The sequence below is a fragment of the Microcebus murinus genome, chromosome 14 (assembly GCF_040939455.1).
Source record: "Microcebus murinus isolate Inina chromosome 14, M.murinus_Inina_mat1.0, whole genome shotgun sequence".
In the NCBI taxonomy this organism is placed as follows: Eukaryota; Metazoa; Chordata; class Mammalia; order Primates; family Cheirogaleidae; genus Microcebus; species Microcebus murinus.
The window spans coordinates 23,006,248-23,021,116 of NC_134117.1; the positions used below are offsets into that span (position 1 = coordinate 23,006,248).

The 14,869-nt window shown below is 54.7% G+C and overlaps 1 protein-coding gene across 3 annotated transcripts in view; it reads left to right on the plus strand.

Annotated features, from left to right (window-relative positions):
- The first annotated feature begins 426 nt into the window (after positions 1 to 426).
- Positions 427 to 14,869, plus strand: part of SH3PXD2A (SH3 and PX domains 2A) — a 224,724-nt gene continuing 210,281 nt past the window's right edge. The window contains exon 1 of one of the 3 annotated variants that reach the window (XM_012770504.2): positions 427 to 809. In XM_012770504.2, coding sequence (XP_012625958.1) covers positions 738 to 809 — 72 coding nt within the window. In that variant the 5' untranslated portion in view covers positions 427 to 737. The remainder of the gene's footprint in view (positions 810 to 14,869) is intronic. The other 2 variants (XM_012770484.2, XM_012770499.2) reach the window with 2 other exon arrangements.

Below are 14,869 nucleotides of genomic sequence, written 5' to 3' on the forward strand. Positions count from 1 at the left end.
ATAGCCAGGATGGGGCGCGCTGGGTTCACTTCCCCGCCCCTCCTCCCTCCGAAGCCACCCTGAGTTTTTGTGCCCGGCGAACTAGCCCAGTGCCGCGCCAGGCCGCTGGCTGCGCTCTCGGCTCGGGTGGGGGCGCGCGGGCCCGCCCCTGCCGCTCGGGCCGGCCTGCAGCCCCCTCCCCGTCCCCCAGCCCCTCCCCCGGCCCGGAGCCCCTCCCCGCGCGCTTCCCCTCGCTCCCCTCCCTTCCCTTCCCTGCCGGCCCGGCCCTGCCTCCGCCGCCTGCGCCCGCAGCCTCCGCCAGCGCCGAGCCCCCCGAGCCCGAGCGCGGCGAAGGGGCGCCGCCGGCCCCTCCTCAGCGCGCTGACAGCGGGCTCCGGGGCCTCCGCCCCGTGCCCCGCCGGTGGGACACACCCCCGCCCCTCCCCTACTCCGCCAGTTCCCGCCGGACCCACGGGCGGCGGAGAGAGCGGCGGGCGAGCCCGAGCGCGGCGGCGGCGCGGGAGGGAAGGGGCGCGCGGCAGGCCCACCGGGAACCGCCCGGGGCGCACGGAGCCCGCGTGCCCTCCGGGACTATCCCCCGCCCCGGGGCCTTGCCTGTGGGCGCCGGGAGTCGGGGCTGCGGTCGGCGCGCCGGGCCGGGGTGGCGGGGGGCCCCGGGCAGCGGGAGAAGCAGCCGGAGTCCGGCCGGGATGAGAAGGTGACGCCGCCGGGGGGCGCCACTCGCGTTGTGGGGGAAGATGCTCGCCTACTGCGTGCAGGATGCTACCGTGGTGGACGTGGAGAAGCGGAGGAACCCCTCCAAGCACTACGTGAGTACTGCGCCCCCGACCCTGCGGGGGGCGGCCTGAGGTCCCCGCGGGGCGTCCAGGTCACCCCTCGCCTGCGCCCGCTGTTAGGTCCCAGAGCTAAGCGCCCACGGGGCAGCCGACAGCTGTGGAGTTTCTTCGCAGGGCTGTGGTCTCCAGGGAAGCCTTTTCTGTCCTTCCTGCGCTCCTCTCTCCCCGGTTTCTTTTTTTGGCATTGGAACTGGCAAGTGGCTGCCCTTGTCTGTTACAACGGTGAAGTCATCTGTCCGCCTGAGCCTTGATGGATGGCGCGGGGAGCTTTCGGCAGCCCCTGCTGAGCAGCTCCGTAGGGAAAGAGCATCCTCCCGGCCGTCCTGGGGGTCGGGGCGCTAACCCTCGCACCGCCCGAGATGCTTTCGGAGGCTTGTCCTGGGGAAGGAAGCCTCGCCCGCCGCCTCCCACTTTTGCTCTGTCCCCGCCTTCCCAGGCCTGGGTCTGGGGGCAGAAGGAAGCCGCCGCCCCCACCCCCACCTCCACCCTCAGCGCCGAGCTTTGATTTCCCTCCTAAACCCATTGTGTCCGTCAGTGTAAGGAAAATTGTGGCTTTTCCTTTTATCCCTCCTCTGGACGTGACCCTTAACCGGGTTCATTTCCTCTTAAGTGATGCTCCATCTCCAGACACGAGGAGGCAAATGTTTGCTGTGGTCTCCGAGGAACCGCCGCCTGCCCCTCCCCCTTCCTCCCCCAAACTTAATGAGAGGGGGTTAAGGTTGACTGGGCCAGCTCCAGGGGCTGTGTGACAGTCCCCCTTTCATCTCAGCCAGTCCTGTCTTCCCATCCTTCACACCTTAGGAAGTAAGCACCCTGTCCTTGACGCCTGTTTGAGGTCTGTGCTCCTGTACTTGAGGGAGAAGAGACCCAGTCAGCTACCCAAAGCACAGAGGACGTGGGGACAGCAGGACTGCATCTTATTTGCAAATTAGGTATTTAAAGGAGCATTTAGAATGCACAAAGCATCAATTTTAACAATTAAAACAGGCTGTTGGTTGCTGGCCTGGATTGCACAGTTGATCTCCGAAGTGCCTTTTTTTTCCCTCTGGGGGGTGCTGGGGTTTGTGGGAATGTCAGCCTCAGGCTACTGTCTCTGCCTGTATCACTAGTAGCTCTGAACTTGTGTTTTGCAGCCCAGCAAGTGGGGCTGGGCTCAGGTCAGGGAAGAGGCTCCTGACCAGGCAGGGAGGTGGGTGCTTGTCGGGACAGTGGACAGTGCCCATTATCCCCAATATTGGTCCTTTTGTGTCATCTGGCTCAGCAAGCAGCTTCTGCTGCCGTTACAATACAGCTCTTTTTAGAGGGCTTGGGTCACCAGGTGGTCACCTTGCTCTGAGGACAGATGTCCATTTGTACATCCCAGGGTTTATTATCGTGTCAGCCTTCCTAACCTCTTTTCTCAAATGTTTCGGGCTAAGTTTTAAGGGTGCTCTTTTCTGGTCCTCTGTTGAGGTTGGCACTGCTTTCAACAGATGGCACTCTTTGCTCTGAGACCCAGGCAGGTGCTTTCCCAGCTCTGGATTTTAGATGAAACATCAAATTTTAGCTCTGACCAATGATACCCAAGCTCAGAGATGCAGGACGCACTGTCAACAAAGCAGGCATGTTGCTAACGTGACCAAGGGCCCACTGCAGGCAGGCAGTGCTGAAAGGCTGTTAAATCCAGGGCCTCCGAGGTTAGACGGTCTTGTTCAAAGCTGGGCTCAGCCACTATCTAGCTGTGCAACCTTGGGCGAGTAATTTAAACCTTCCAGGGCCTCAGTTTCCTCATTTTCAAGAGAGGATAATGACAGTATGTACTTCTTAGGGCTGTCGGGAAAATTAAGTCAGATCATCCAAGTAAAGCACTTAGCCCAGTTCCTGGCACATTGCAAGCACTTATTAAATGGTAGCTTATTAGTGGTGAGATTCTGACTAAGAAAGTATTTTTGAAAAGCAGCTATTAATGGTCTGGCAAAAAGGAAGAGAGATTTTGGGTTTTAAAATTGATAATAACTTGTTCTATGTGAAAAATACAAAAGAAGTCCTGTCTAGTTCCCTTGAAATGATCATTTCCTCTCTTTTTACAGACAAAGTATTTCCCGGGACATCTCCACTTCCCGAGTAAGAATTGATGACATTATGTTTGGGGCAAGGAATGATGTCACTGAACAGATGGGGCCATACAGAGTTCTGCACTAAGGTTCTGGAAAACAATGAAAGGAGAAAGTGTTATATGTTGTGGAATTGTGGAACTGGCAGGGGCCCGAGGACTCATCTGGCTGAAGCCCCTTGTTTCACAGATGAGGAAACTGAGAGCTAGATTGGGTTAAGTCACAGCTGTGTTGGGTTGCAACACAGCTCATCACAGAACCTGGGTGTAACTGGCCTTTTGCCCATGGTGTGGGTTTAGTTCATTGAATGGACCCTAAGTTTGGTTGGAGTTGGCTAGAAAGACAAATCTCTGGTGGTAGTGCATAACATGGAGGTGTCCAATAACAGAAAGGGTCCAGTGGGGCTGAGGGGGGCAGGAGGAGTGGGATGGGAGAGGCTGTGGCCTCTGAAGCTTGGGATCTCCCCCTCTCTTTGTCCTTACAGGCCGGATACTACACACCAGAAGGTCAGGTGTTCTGGGTAAGGCACTCTGGTGTGGTTAGCTGGCAGGACATGCTGGCCCAAGTGGCTTATGTTCTAGAAGCCCTTTACACTGGAGAAGCATGCCTCTTTCCAGCCTCTCCTCCACTGATGGTGAATTCTGACTCTGTGGTTTGGTAAATTGCAGAGCAGAGAGGTTATACGGGATGGGCATGCTAGCCAGACCTAGCTGATGAGAGGCCTGGGGCCCAAGCAGGAGGAGCTCGGCTGGCTCCAGAACACTGGGAACACACTGCAAAGGTTCTCTCAGGACATCCTGCAAAGGGTGTGCTCATCCCCACGAGGAGGGGAGCTGCCTAGACACCAAGGGTCTTGTGCTTCTGGTCTGTCTATGAAAGGCACACAGGTAGCCTCCACTGCTTGGATGGTGCTGTCAGCCCTTGGCTTCCTTCCTCTCTGCCAAGTCCCTGCTTGGAGTGGGGTTGAGAGGGGTGGGCAGCCACTGCTTGCTTTGGGCTCCCTGGCGTGGAGCTGGGCTCCCCTCCTAGTCTTCATGAGCTGCCCCTGGGGAGATCTTAGGTAAACCGGCTTTGGAATCAAACCACTTGTCCTTAAAATGGTCCTGATGATGCCGGATGCAAAATGCAGATTCTTCATCTGAAAGTTTTCCAATAAGGATTTGAGTTTAGGTCCACATAATTCTCTGTTCTCACACGGGGGTGTAGGTGTATTTGTCAAGTCATATGGTAGTGGAGAGAAACTCATTTATCTAAAACAAACAAGAAATTATATCTGTTTGGATTTGGGAGGCGTTGTGCTTTCACAGTCGTTTCCTTTCCTGATTGTTTATTTCAGACAAATACCAGTCATGAATGTTCTGATCCTCTACAGGACTCTTTGTCAACTGCAGATAGTAGCCAGTGTTAGCAGATACCTTTCATGGTGTCAAACACTTAGCATGCGTGTTTTCCTGTGATTCCTACAGTTCATTGAATGTGCCCTAGTGTGGGGTAGGTTTTTCGATTCCTTTTTTACAGATGGGTTAACTGAGGCTTGGCGAGGTTAAACAGATTGCGTTGGGTCTCCCGGTTAGCACGGGCAGATCTAGGTAAACGCCAGTCAGTTTACCTCTGAAGAAGGATATGAATGTAAGGTGGGGACTCCCTTCGGCAGACTCTGGGTGGGAAGGCCAGCACAGGCCTGGACAGTGAGAGAGCAGTGCAGGGTGGGATTTGAGGGCTGCCCCACTGTAGGACGCCCACCACGGCCATGCAGGTGGGTTTGTGATGGCAATGTGGGTCGTCACTGTGAGGCAGGAGGACTAGAGCAAATCCAGGATGATATCTGGTCCCCAGGAATGCTCAGGCTGATAAATTCAATTAAGGGTTGACCTTATGGAAATAATATATATTCCCTTTGGTTAGATCAGCACAGATTTTGGTCTTGGTCCCAGGAACCATAGTTTTAGGAATTGGCCCCAAACACATTCATTTCTCTGCCCTTCATTTTTTTTTCCCTAAGCTGTTAGACTCTGGCTCCAGCCCCATGAGACTTAATATGTACAGCCACAGCCTGAAAAGGGTCATCGTCAGGGCCAGTTCCAATATGGAAGGAGTGGTGTTGGCAGATCAGGGTTGGAATGCTGCCTCTGGCACTTCCTAGCTGTGCAACCTTGAACTGGGCACCCTGGGCCTCAGTTTCCTCACCTATAACCTCACAGGGATTTTGGGAAGATGAGCTGAGATAATTTTGGGTAAAGCTTCTACCCAGTACCTGGCTTCCATCACGGGCACTCACCGTAGCCTGGTTTCCACCTGGTGTTCCTGATTACCAAAGTACCGAAGCACATGGAGGTCCCCATAGGTGAAGTCGAGAGATAAGGAAAGACCAAGGCAGAAAGCAAGGTCCAGCTGTTCTTAGTCTGATGGGAAAGTGGGCCACATGCCCCATGGAAAACACCCAATATACAAGAGAATCAGATAAACACGGAGCAGCTGTTAGACCTGGAGGGGCTCCTGGAGCTGAGCATTGGGATCTGGTGGTGGCTTTCTTGTGTGCATTGGGAAGGAGAAGGGAAGGAACTAGGTTGGGAGAGGTGAGAAAAGGGTGATCCAGATAAGGGCAAGGTCAAATAGGATCCTAGCCCCAAGGTCAGTGCCACACCTGGGTTAACACCCCCGTCTGCTCTCTGTGTCTCTGTCTCTTTCTCTCTCTTACACACATGCATAGGAAGTTTCTTCTCTGGAGAGGGAAGTGATCTAGGGGTGATTCACAGGCCTGACAAAGCTCCTGCTCATGGAACAACCGACCACATCCTTCAAGGCCGTTGGAGCAGGGAGCACAGCCAGCCACGTATCATGGCCCTGTTTCGAGCTAAGGGAGGGTTTTTTTTTGGGGGGGGGGTAGCAAATCAAAGTTGGAATCACCGTGTGTGGTGGCAGGCAGAGGGGAAGGGAAGAGAAGGGAAAAATAAACCTATTTGATGTCATAGGAGACTGGTTCCAGAAATATAAGCCCCAGCTGCTGCATTTTCCAAAGAGATATTCCGGGGCCAGCAGGAGTTAAAGGCCAGTGGAGGCTATGAATTAGAGGAGTGTTCTTACGACTTCTGACTTTGGGTTTGCACAGCAGTTCCCTTGAAATTGCCTTCTAGTTTCCTCAGTCTGAGTCAGTGACCAAGACTATTTCTTGGTCAGAAAGTTTAGCAGACATCTCTGCTCTCTTTTACCTCTGTAGTCGCACTTACTCCTCTGCAGTTCTGAGGAGCCAGGAAAGGGATAGTGGATTAGGACAGGGACCCAGGGGACAGGAAGGACAAGGGGCGGGTGTGGGAAGTGAGGTGGAGATTCTGGCTTTGGAAATAGGTTCTGAGCAAGGGCCAGAGGTGTTCTCTGCCATGACAATTGCCAAAAATAATGGAAGTGCCCCATAGGGTGATCAGCACTTCTAGAGGCGGATTCCCAGAGCGGCGCGTCACTTCCTGCGCGTCACTTCCTGCCTGGCCCGGGCTTCTGCCGCCTGTCGTGGAGCCAGTCACAGGCAGGCAGGTGAATGGAGAGGTCAGGCGAGTGGATGTGCGGGGGCGGGGATGGGAGGTGGAGGGGGGTACAGGAAGGTCCCTTCGTGCCCTTGGGGAGCCTCCAGCAAGTCACCACGTCAGCAGTGGAGCCGCAGCCCCTGTGTGCACAGTGCTGACCAGTCTCGATGTCACAACGCACAGTGCAAGGCAGGAGAACTAACGTACAGGCACCTACTGTGTGCTGGCCTGTGCAGAAGATACCTTTAGAGGGGATTTGATTTTAGCTTTGTAACAACCACATGAGGTGGGTAGGTGTGTTTATCCCCATTTTACAGATGAGGAAATTGAGGCTCAGTGTTCATGTCACTGTCACAGAGTAATTCTGTGGCAGGCCTGGGATTCTCACCCTGGTCTCTGACACCCACGTCTGGGAGCTTTCCACTTCCCTCCGCATCGGAGCTGGGTTGGTGAGAGAGGGCGTGAGAATAACCGGTGGGCCCTGGCAGCACCTCCTGAGAGGGTGAGAGGTGTGTCTGGGAGGCTGGTTGTCCCAGAGCACCTGGGTTGGAATCCTGTCTCCAGGATTGCACTGCCATGGGACCCAGTGCAAGGTACTTATATCTCTGTGCCTCAGTTTCCTTGTCTCTAAAAAACAAAAAAATGTGGGGAAAATAGGACCTAGCTCATAGGGTTGTGATGAAGATTGAGTGAGTTCATAAGTAAAGAGCTCAGAACAGCACCTCGCATGTAGGAAGTGCAACATAATAAGTATTCGCTGTAATAATTATCAAGTCCTAAAGCTGTTCAGAGGAGGACAGCGCTCCCTGAACTGGAGTTTTCAGGGAGGACAGGCTGGAGAAGGTGGGCTTCCTGAAGGGCCTTAAGGAGTAATTAGGAGTTGGCTGGGAAAGGGTGGGGTTCAGATGGGAACACTGGCAAGGCCATTCCAAGAGTGGGAAAAGCCGAGGTGCTCGAATGCGCAAGGAAAGCTGTCACGTGCAGGGAAAATCTGGGCAAAGCCCAAGGTGAATGAGGGAGAGGAGGGCGAAGGGAAAGGTCAGGTCCAGGTTCTGAGAGCCTCCAAGGCAGTGGGGAGAGTTCAGTTTATTGTGTAGATACCTCGGAGCCTTTCTTTGCTTCTTAGGGCTGGCAGGGAGAGGGAGCTGATGGTCACTTTGGGGTCCTTCTGGTGGGCTCCGGCTGTTCTTGCAGCCATGGCCGACATCGAGCTAGGTCAGGACTGCAGCCTTTTTCTGGTTCTGCTCTGGGGACTCTTTAGTGGCCAGCTGGCTCCCAGCCCCTCCTGTTTACAGCTCTCCTTCCTAGGGGTCAGGCTGCCCCATAAAAGTTGATTGCACCGGGCTCTGGGGGAGGGGGATCGAGAGGAGAAGGGGAGCAGCAGGGACTGAGGTGTTTCAGGTGGAGTGACTTCCGTCCACACTCCCCCAGTGGCAAGACAGAGGACATGCCTGTCCTGGCAGGGCCCGGGGCCAACACCACACAGCTTGGCGGGAGCCCAGGGTGTCTTCCAAGTCTGCATCTCCTGAAACATCCACACTAACATTGCCTTCTACTGCAAGATCTCTCTGAACTGGCTTTAGTTTTTAAATACAGTGCTTCAGGCTACCTCTTCATTTATTTGCCCACTGCCACGCTCCCAGATAGTCCAGTGAGCCTGATCTTTTGGAAAAATGTAATAATAAAAATAACAGCGAACATTGCTAAATGTTTTCTGTGTAAGAGTTTCACGTGGATAGTCTCAAAACAGCCCACGCAGGTGCAGCTCCGGCAGCATCCGAATCTACAGGTGAAGATGTGCAGGCTCAGCAAGCTCAAGGGAATTGCCAACTCCGCGCAGCTAATGAGCTGCCCTGACCCCGGCCTGCCTCCAAAGCCTGCCCTGTCCCTAAGAGGCCCTTCAGCCCCTTAATCACATGTTACACGTAGAGCCTGGGCCCCAAGGAGGTTCCATCTGAGGCCTGGCTGGTTGTCTTCTCAAGCTATGAGATCTTCACTCTTCTAGAACTCCATTTGCCCATCTACAATGTGGGGTGACTGCTTCCTTCCAGACTGCCTGGCTCCCAGAAGGGAGGTGGGTACGAAAGCCGCTTTGAGCCCAGAGGAAATAGCTGTGTGAAGGGCACCCTAATCCCCCAGCCTGGGTTCTTAATCATTTAGGGCAGGGATGCCTTACAAATAGCTGTTCCTGACCCCCTAGGGAATTTTGAACCAAGGTTCGCCTGCCCAGCCTCGGCCTGAGAGGCCTCATAGCCTTCACTTCGGGGTCCTTCTGGTGGGCTCCAGGGCCCCTTAGGCCCTCAAAGAAGACATCTTCTAGAGGCCCACCTCTGGGAACCACACTTTGCTTCTTTCCAGACCTTTTTTGTGGACAGGAAGAGATAGAGCTGTTTGCAGTCCCACCTCTCCCTGGTGTTACCTGAGGGGAGGAAGTGACATCCAGGTGGCTGAGTTAGCAAAGGGGAAACAGCTGTGCTTTCTGCCCCTCCACTAGTCCTCTGTTGTCATTTCCCTTTGGCTGGTGAGGAAGCCACCCTTCCCAAGCCTGGGTGAGGCCCATGGGGACTGGGGGCAGAATCTCTTCGTGTGTGTGTGTGTGTGTGTGTGTGTGTGTGTGTGTGTGTGTGTGTGTGTGTGTGTGTGTGTGTGTGAATGCAGCATAAATTATGCAGTGGGGCCTGTGGGGCCGCCTAATCTGTCTCTGGGATCCCTGGAGCGTGAACTTCAGACCTGGTGGAAATGGATTGCTCTTATCAGATCTGACCACAACTCCAGGGAGTAAGAGGTGGGGGGCGATTGTGAACTTGCGGTGGTGTGTGCCAGGTTGGGGAACGGACTGATGGGGCGTGGGCCCGTTTGCACTTCTGCCCATCCCTGCGTGGGCCCTGGAAGAGAGCCCTCGCTGTTTCCATTTTGGAGTATTCTCACTTGGTAATAGTTCCAGGGGACCTTGACCCGTGTGAGGGCACCACCGTCATCACAGGGCTACCATTGAATTCCTACTGTGCCAGGCAGCCCCAGGGCAGCCCTGAAGGCATGCATTTTTCACCCCATTGGACTCATATGGGACTGAGGTTCAGAAGTTTAGGTAGCATTGACAGTAAAGCACAAACCCAGGCAGATTTGACCTCCACCCCCCACCTCCTGGCCTGTGCCTGGCTTCACACTGTCACTGTGCCTTACAACATGCTTGGTCCCTCTCCAGGGTGCCCCAGGGGTAGCAGGGGCTTCTGCCTGCCCAACACGTGGTCTTCTGTGCAACGGTGCTCCTTGCTGGCGACCTGCCTTGCTGCTTTTGCCCACCTACGTGTTTGAGCGCACAGGGTTGTCCCAATTGTCTGAAGTGGCTGCTTTGTAAACTCACCCGTGGTAGGCCCGATTCTGACCCAGCTTTATCCCATTTCCCGATGGCCGAGACCCAAAAGGCTATTTTAAGGGACTTGCCTGTGTGGGAGAATTTCTGTCTGTAGCAACAGAGCAGGCAGCCTGGCCGGCCTGGCACGGCGTTGGCAGCGGGGCTCCGAGAGAGTGAAACTCTGTCCTGAATTCTGCCTCCTGGGCTGGAATGGATTAATGGAGCCCCCAGCACAGTGCCTGGCACCTGGAAGTGATAGAGGCACTTTTCAAGGAGGACAGGGTGCCCAGGGTTCCCAGAGGTGGCTGCCCAGGGATCTCTGCCCGTCTGAGCCCCGGTGGGCTGGCAAACGGATCCTTCTCTTGCAGAGTTAAAGTGTGTAATAGAACGATGCCTGCACTTTGGTCTCAAGCTGGCCGGGATTCATTATTTAGTCATCACTCATTGGCAACTCGAGAAAAGCAGCCTCGTTTTCCCCATGATTTCTGAAGGCAGCAGCTCCCCGGCGAGGGAAGTGGGGCATCGAGTCAGGGAGTGTGTGATGGAGGCGCTGGCGAGGGCTCCTTGTCCACTGTCTCGTTGAATCCCCGCAGCAAACCCTGGGCGTCCGCCACGTCTTACAGACAGGACACCTGGGCTCCGAGAGGAGCAGCATCCTGCTGGTGTCACCGGCAACAACCGGGAGAGCCAGGGTCGGAGCCCCGATTTCTGCAGCAACAAGAATGTCTTCGTCCAACATCTTCCCCAGGGGGTGGGGGCGAGGGAGCTCATCACAGGGGTCCCGGATAAAACCTCAAGGGTCTGGATTAAACCCGGGGTCACCTGCCCACTCTGACCTGCCCTGTGCGCCCCTCCGTCAGTACATGGTGCGGGCGGGACTGGTGGTTGGCATGTGATGACAGACTTGCTTTTGAGAACAGGCCTGTGGCAAGGTCTGCCCTCTGCTTTGGAGTTCAGATTGTTATTCCCTTTGAACTCATGAGTGTCCAGGGCCACTTTTGAAGGCCTGGCCCTTCTGAGGGTTTGGCTGCCAGGGGCTCTCCGTCCTCCTCTTAGGGACGGTGGGTAGCACAGCATTGCGGTTGGGAGCAGGGGGCAGTTTAATGTCCCAGCACTTTCAGCCTCATGCTTGCTCGGTCAAAACCAGACTCTGGAAACCAGAGTTCGTACCGAGAGAGGGATTCAGGCGCCAGCAGTTGAAAGGATGGGGCTGGGGCATTGGTAGCCTCTGCTACATGGGCTCAGGCTCTAAAGGTGGCTTTGAATTGCAGCCCTGCCTCTCACTAGCTTGTTTCACTTGGCCGAGTTTCTCCACCTCCGTGGGCCTCAGTTTCCTAATCTGTAAACTGGGTATAACTACCTAGCCCATATAGTTGTTCTTCTATGTAGTACCTGGCATATGATAGCTGTTCAATAAGTGGCAGCTATTGTTACCATTGTCATCATCCTTCATGATTTTGCTCCATTTCTGCCACCTCCCGGAAGCTTCCCTGACCTCTCATCTTAAAATGATATTTCCTGTCTATGAATTCTTATGATGTTTATTGTTTTGCCTCTCGTTTCACACTTAATCAAGAACAGCCTTGAATTTTTCAGCCTTTGGCAAGCTGATATTTATTCATGGCCATTCATTTATTCATTGACTGATTCAATCAATATTTGAATGTTTATGTGCCAAGCACCGGGAACACAGGGGCGCAGATAAAAATCCCTGTCCTTTTAGAGCTTACATTCTCTAGGGAGAGCGGGGGACGACAATAAACAAACAAAATAGGCCAAATACACAGTGCGTTGGGGGGGGTAGATGGGCCAGGGAAGGGAGCCGGGATGTGGGGTGGCGAGGTTGCCGTGCTGTTTTGTGGAGGGTGGCCAGGGATGGCCCCACTGCATGGGTGACTTTTGAGTAAGACTTGAGGGAGGCAAAGAAGTGAGCCATGTGTCTATTCGAAGAAAAGTAGTTGAGGCAAGGGAACAGCAAGTGCTAAGGCCCTGAGGCAGGACCGTGTGCCTGGCCTTTCCAGGAAGGGGCAGGGAGGCCGGTGCAGCTGAGGGGAGCCGGTGAAGGGAGAGCAAGGGAGAGCGGGAGGCAGCGGGGCGGGGCGGGACAGGGAGAGGGTCAAACTGAGCCTTGCAGCGCTCCCGGCCCCAGGCAGCCAGTGCTGCTCAGCAGTGAGGCCCCTCATAACTCGCTGAACACTGAAACTGGCCAAAACATGGCCAGACAAGTTGCGCTGGGGCCTGTTTGGAGTTTGACCCTGACCCTCTAAGAGGGACCCACTGGGGAAACACAGTCTCCCTCAGCAGTGTCATGGATAGCAACTCCAGGGCCCCGAAGGCAGAACCTTAGTTTTGTACCAGCTGCATGCAAGGCCCGGTGCTGGAAGCAGGTTTCCAGCTGGGCGCCGAGGGTGGCAGGCTCCCGCGAAGGAAGGGAAGGGACCGCCACATCCTGCCATCCTTAACAGCCCCGCCCCTGCCGGCAGAGGGTCTGGATCACGGTGGGTCCTTGATCACTGGGACAAACCCGTGCACAAAGGCATCATTCTCTGAAAGCCCCTTCCTCCCAGCCCACTCCTATTTTCACCACAGCTTCTATCTTACAGTGGTGGAAGTTGGTGTTAGAAACTCAAAACGCATGTTCCTATCAATATAATGTAAGTGGTGGTAAGATTCTCAAGTCAGCCCACCAAAACCTGTCTCATCCTTGGAGTAGATAGAATCATACTCCTGGGAACCAGATGTCTCTAGTTCACCTGCATTATGGGCTAACCTGGGAACCTCAACGCTGTGTGTAACGTCCGGGGACACTGTCTTCCCTTGTTCACAGCGAGAAGGAAGCGCCAAGGCTGAGTGGCAGTAACAGTAACGAGAGCAGCACTGATCGTGTGCCAGCCACTCTTCCTAGCACTTCACTCGTTTCATCCTCACAACAGCCTATGAGAAAAGCGCCTATTATTATGGTCCTTACTCTACTTGGAGAGAACAGAGGCACAAAGAGATTTATTTACTAATGGTCACAAGCCAGGAAGAGGCAGAGCTGGGGTTCAGGGCCAGGCAGTGGGACTCCAGAGTCCTTTGGGAAACCGCTTGCTCCCTGACCTTCCAGGGAATCCCGCCAGCCAGGCTTGCTTCAGCCGGGGTTGGCTGTCTGCAGACCTTAGGTGCAGCATGCTTGTCATTAGGAGTTAAAGAGTGAGGGGACAAAAGCCACGGGTGGCCAGCATGAGTAGTCCTTTTTTCTTCCCCCAGACAGGAAAAACCATTTGTTCTTGGAACCTGACACTGCAGGGGGTGGTTTGCTGTACGTGGTTGTCTTCCTGGGCCATTTACAAGTGTGGCACATGGGGCTGGGAAGGGGGCTGGGCAGGGGGACATTGTGTTTGTTGGTGGAGGCCAGATTAGGGTGTCTGGCAAGATGTTCTGACACCTAGACCATCCCACTCTCAGGGAAGCCCAGCAGGTGGTGGGGGCTGTTGCCATAGCTACAGGGGGCGGCCTCCCCACCCTGCCCTGTGCAGTTGATTGTTGGAATGAGATAGGTCCTAACCAGTCCTTCCTCTCTTCCCTGGCCCCAAAATAAACAGCAGCTGTTGTTGGCTCCATTGTCTCCACTGGCTGCCGTCTGTCAACAGCCCCAAGCCCTTCAGCCTTGCCCCTGTGGGTCTGATGGCAGAGGTTGCTGAGGCCCTTTGGCTTTCCCTAGGTAGCTGGCTGGCCAGCTGGTGTGCCCTGGCATGCCCTCTCCCAGGCCTGTCGGCCACCCACGGGCACTGTCCCCTGCTGCCCCGCAGTGACGCATGTGTGCGTTGAGGCTGCAAACTCAGGCTCCAGAGTCTGACTATCAGTTCAGCTCCTGGCTCTGCCACTTGGCTGGTGACTTTGGGCAGGTAGCATAACTCTGAGTCTCAGTTTCCTTCTCTGTAAAAATCAGCTAATGGTATCTCGATCACAGGACGTCGTGAGGATTAAGACCAGTGCTGTGGGCCGGGCGCGGTGGCTCACGCCTGTAATCCTAGCACTCTGGGAGGCCGAGGCGGGCGGATTGCTCAAGGTCAGGAGTTCAAAACCAGCCTGAGCAAGAGCGAGACCCCGTCTCTATTATAAATAGAAAGAAATTAATTGGCCAACTGATATATATATAAAAAATCAGCCGGGCATGGTGGCTCATGCCTGTAGTCCCAGCTACTCGGGAGGCTGAGGCAGAAGGATGGCTCGAGCCCAGGAGTTTGAGGTTGCTGTGAGCTAGGCTGACGCCACGGCACTCACTCTAGCCTGGGCAACAAAGCGAGACTCTGTCTCAAAAAAAAAAAAAAAAAAAAAAAAAAAGACCAGTGCTGTGGAGGCGGCTGGTGTGGTCACTGAAGGCAGACTGCCCTATTTGAACCCCCTCTGCCACTCGGGAGCTGCGTGGCCGTGGAGGAGGCGCTGAGCTCTCTGCAGCTCAGTTTTGTCATCTATAAAACGTTGATAGCAAAAGCATCTCTCGGTGGTGTTGAGGATTAAGTGGGCTAATGCACGCGAAACGCTAAGAACAGTGCCAGCACGGAGCAAGAGCGCAGTGACTGGGACGGCGTGTGCTCTCCTTGTCAGCTACGGGAGAACATCCTCCCAAAATCGTTCCCACGTGTGTCTGAGAGCTGACAGTATTATTGTTCTCCTAACCTGACTTTTGGCTCTGTGCTGCTGAGCCAAAAATTTGCGTGGCCTTGCTTTGACCCCGAGACCAGAACTTCCACTGGGGGCTGGGGTGGTGGCGGAGCTGGTTCTGGAGCAGGACGGAGGCGTTGACAAAGGAGAGTCGGGATTTCTATTCTACTTGGCAGTGGTTCTGCTGATGCCGTGTAAGAAATGGAAAGACGACCGCGTCCACGGCCAAGGCCAGCCTTCAGAGCCGGTGAGCAGACCCACACGGTGCTCTTCTCTCTCTATGTCCCTGTCCATGTTCTCGACGGCCCCCCAGGGCTGGCAGCTCATTTTGATGTCTCCCTGGCTCCGAACTCTGGGAAGCTCTTGCTATCTTTGGCTTTTCCTTGCTGTTACTCTCCCTTTTGGAAAGATTGTACTGGG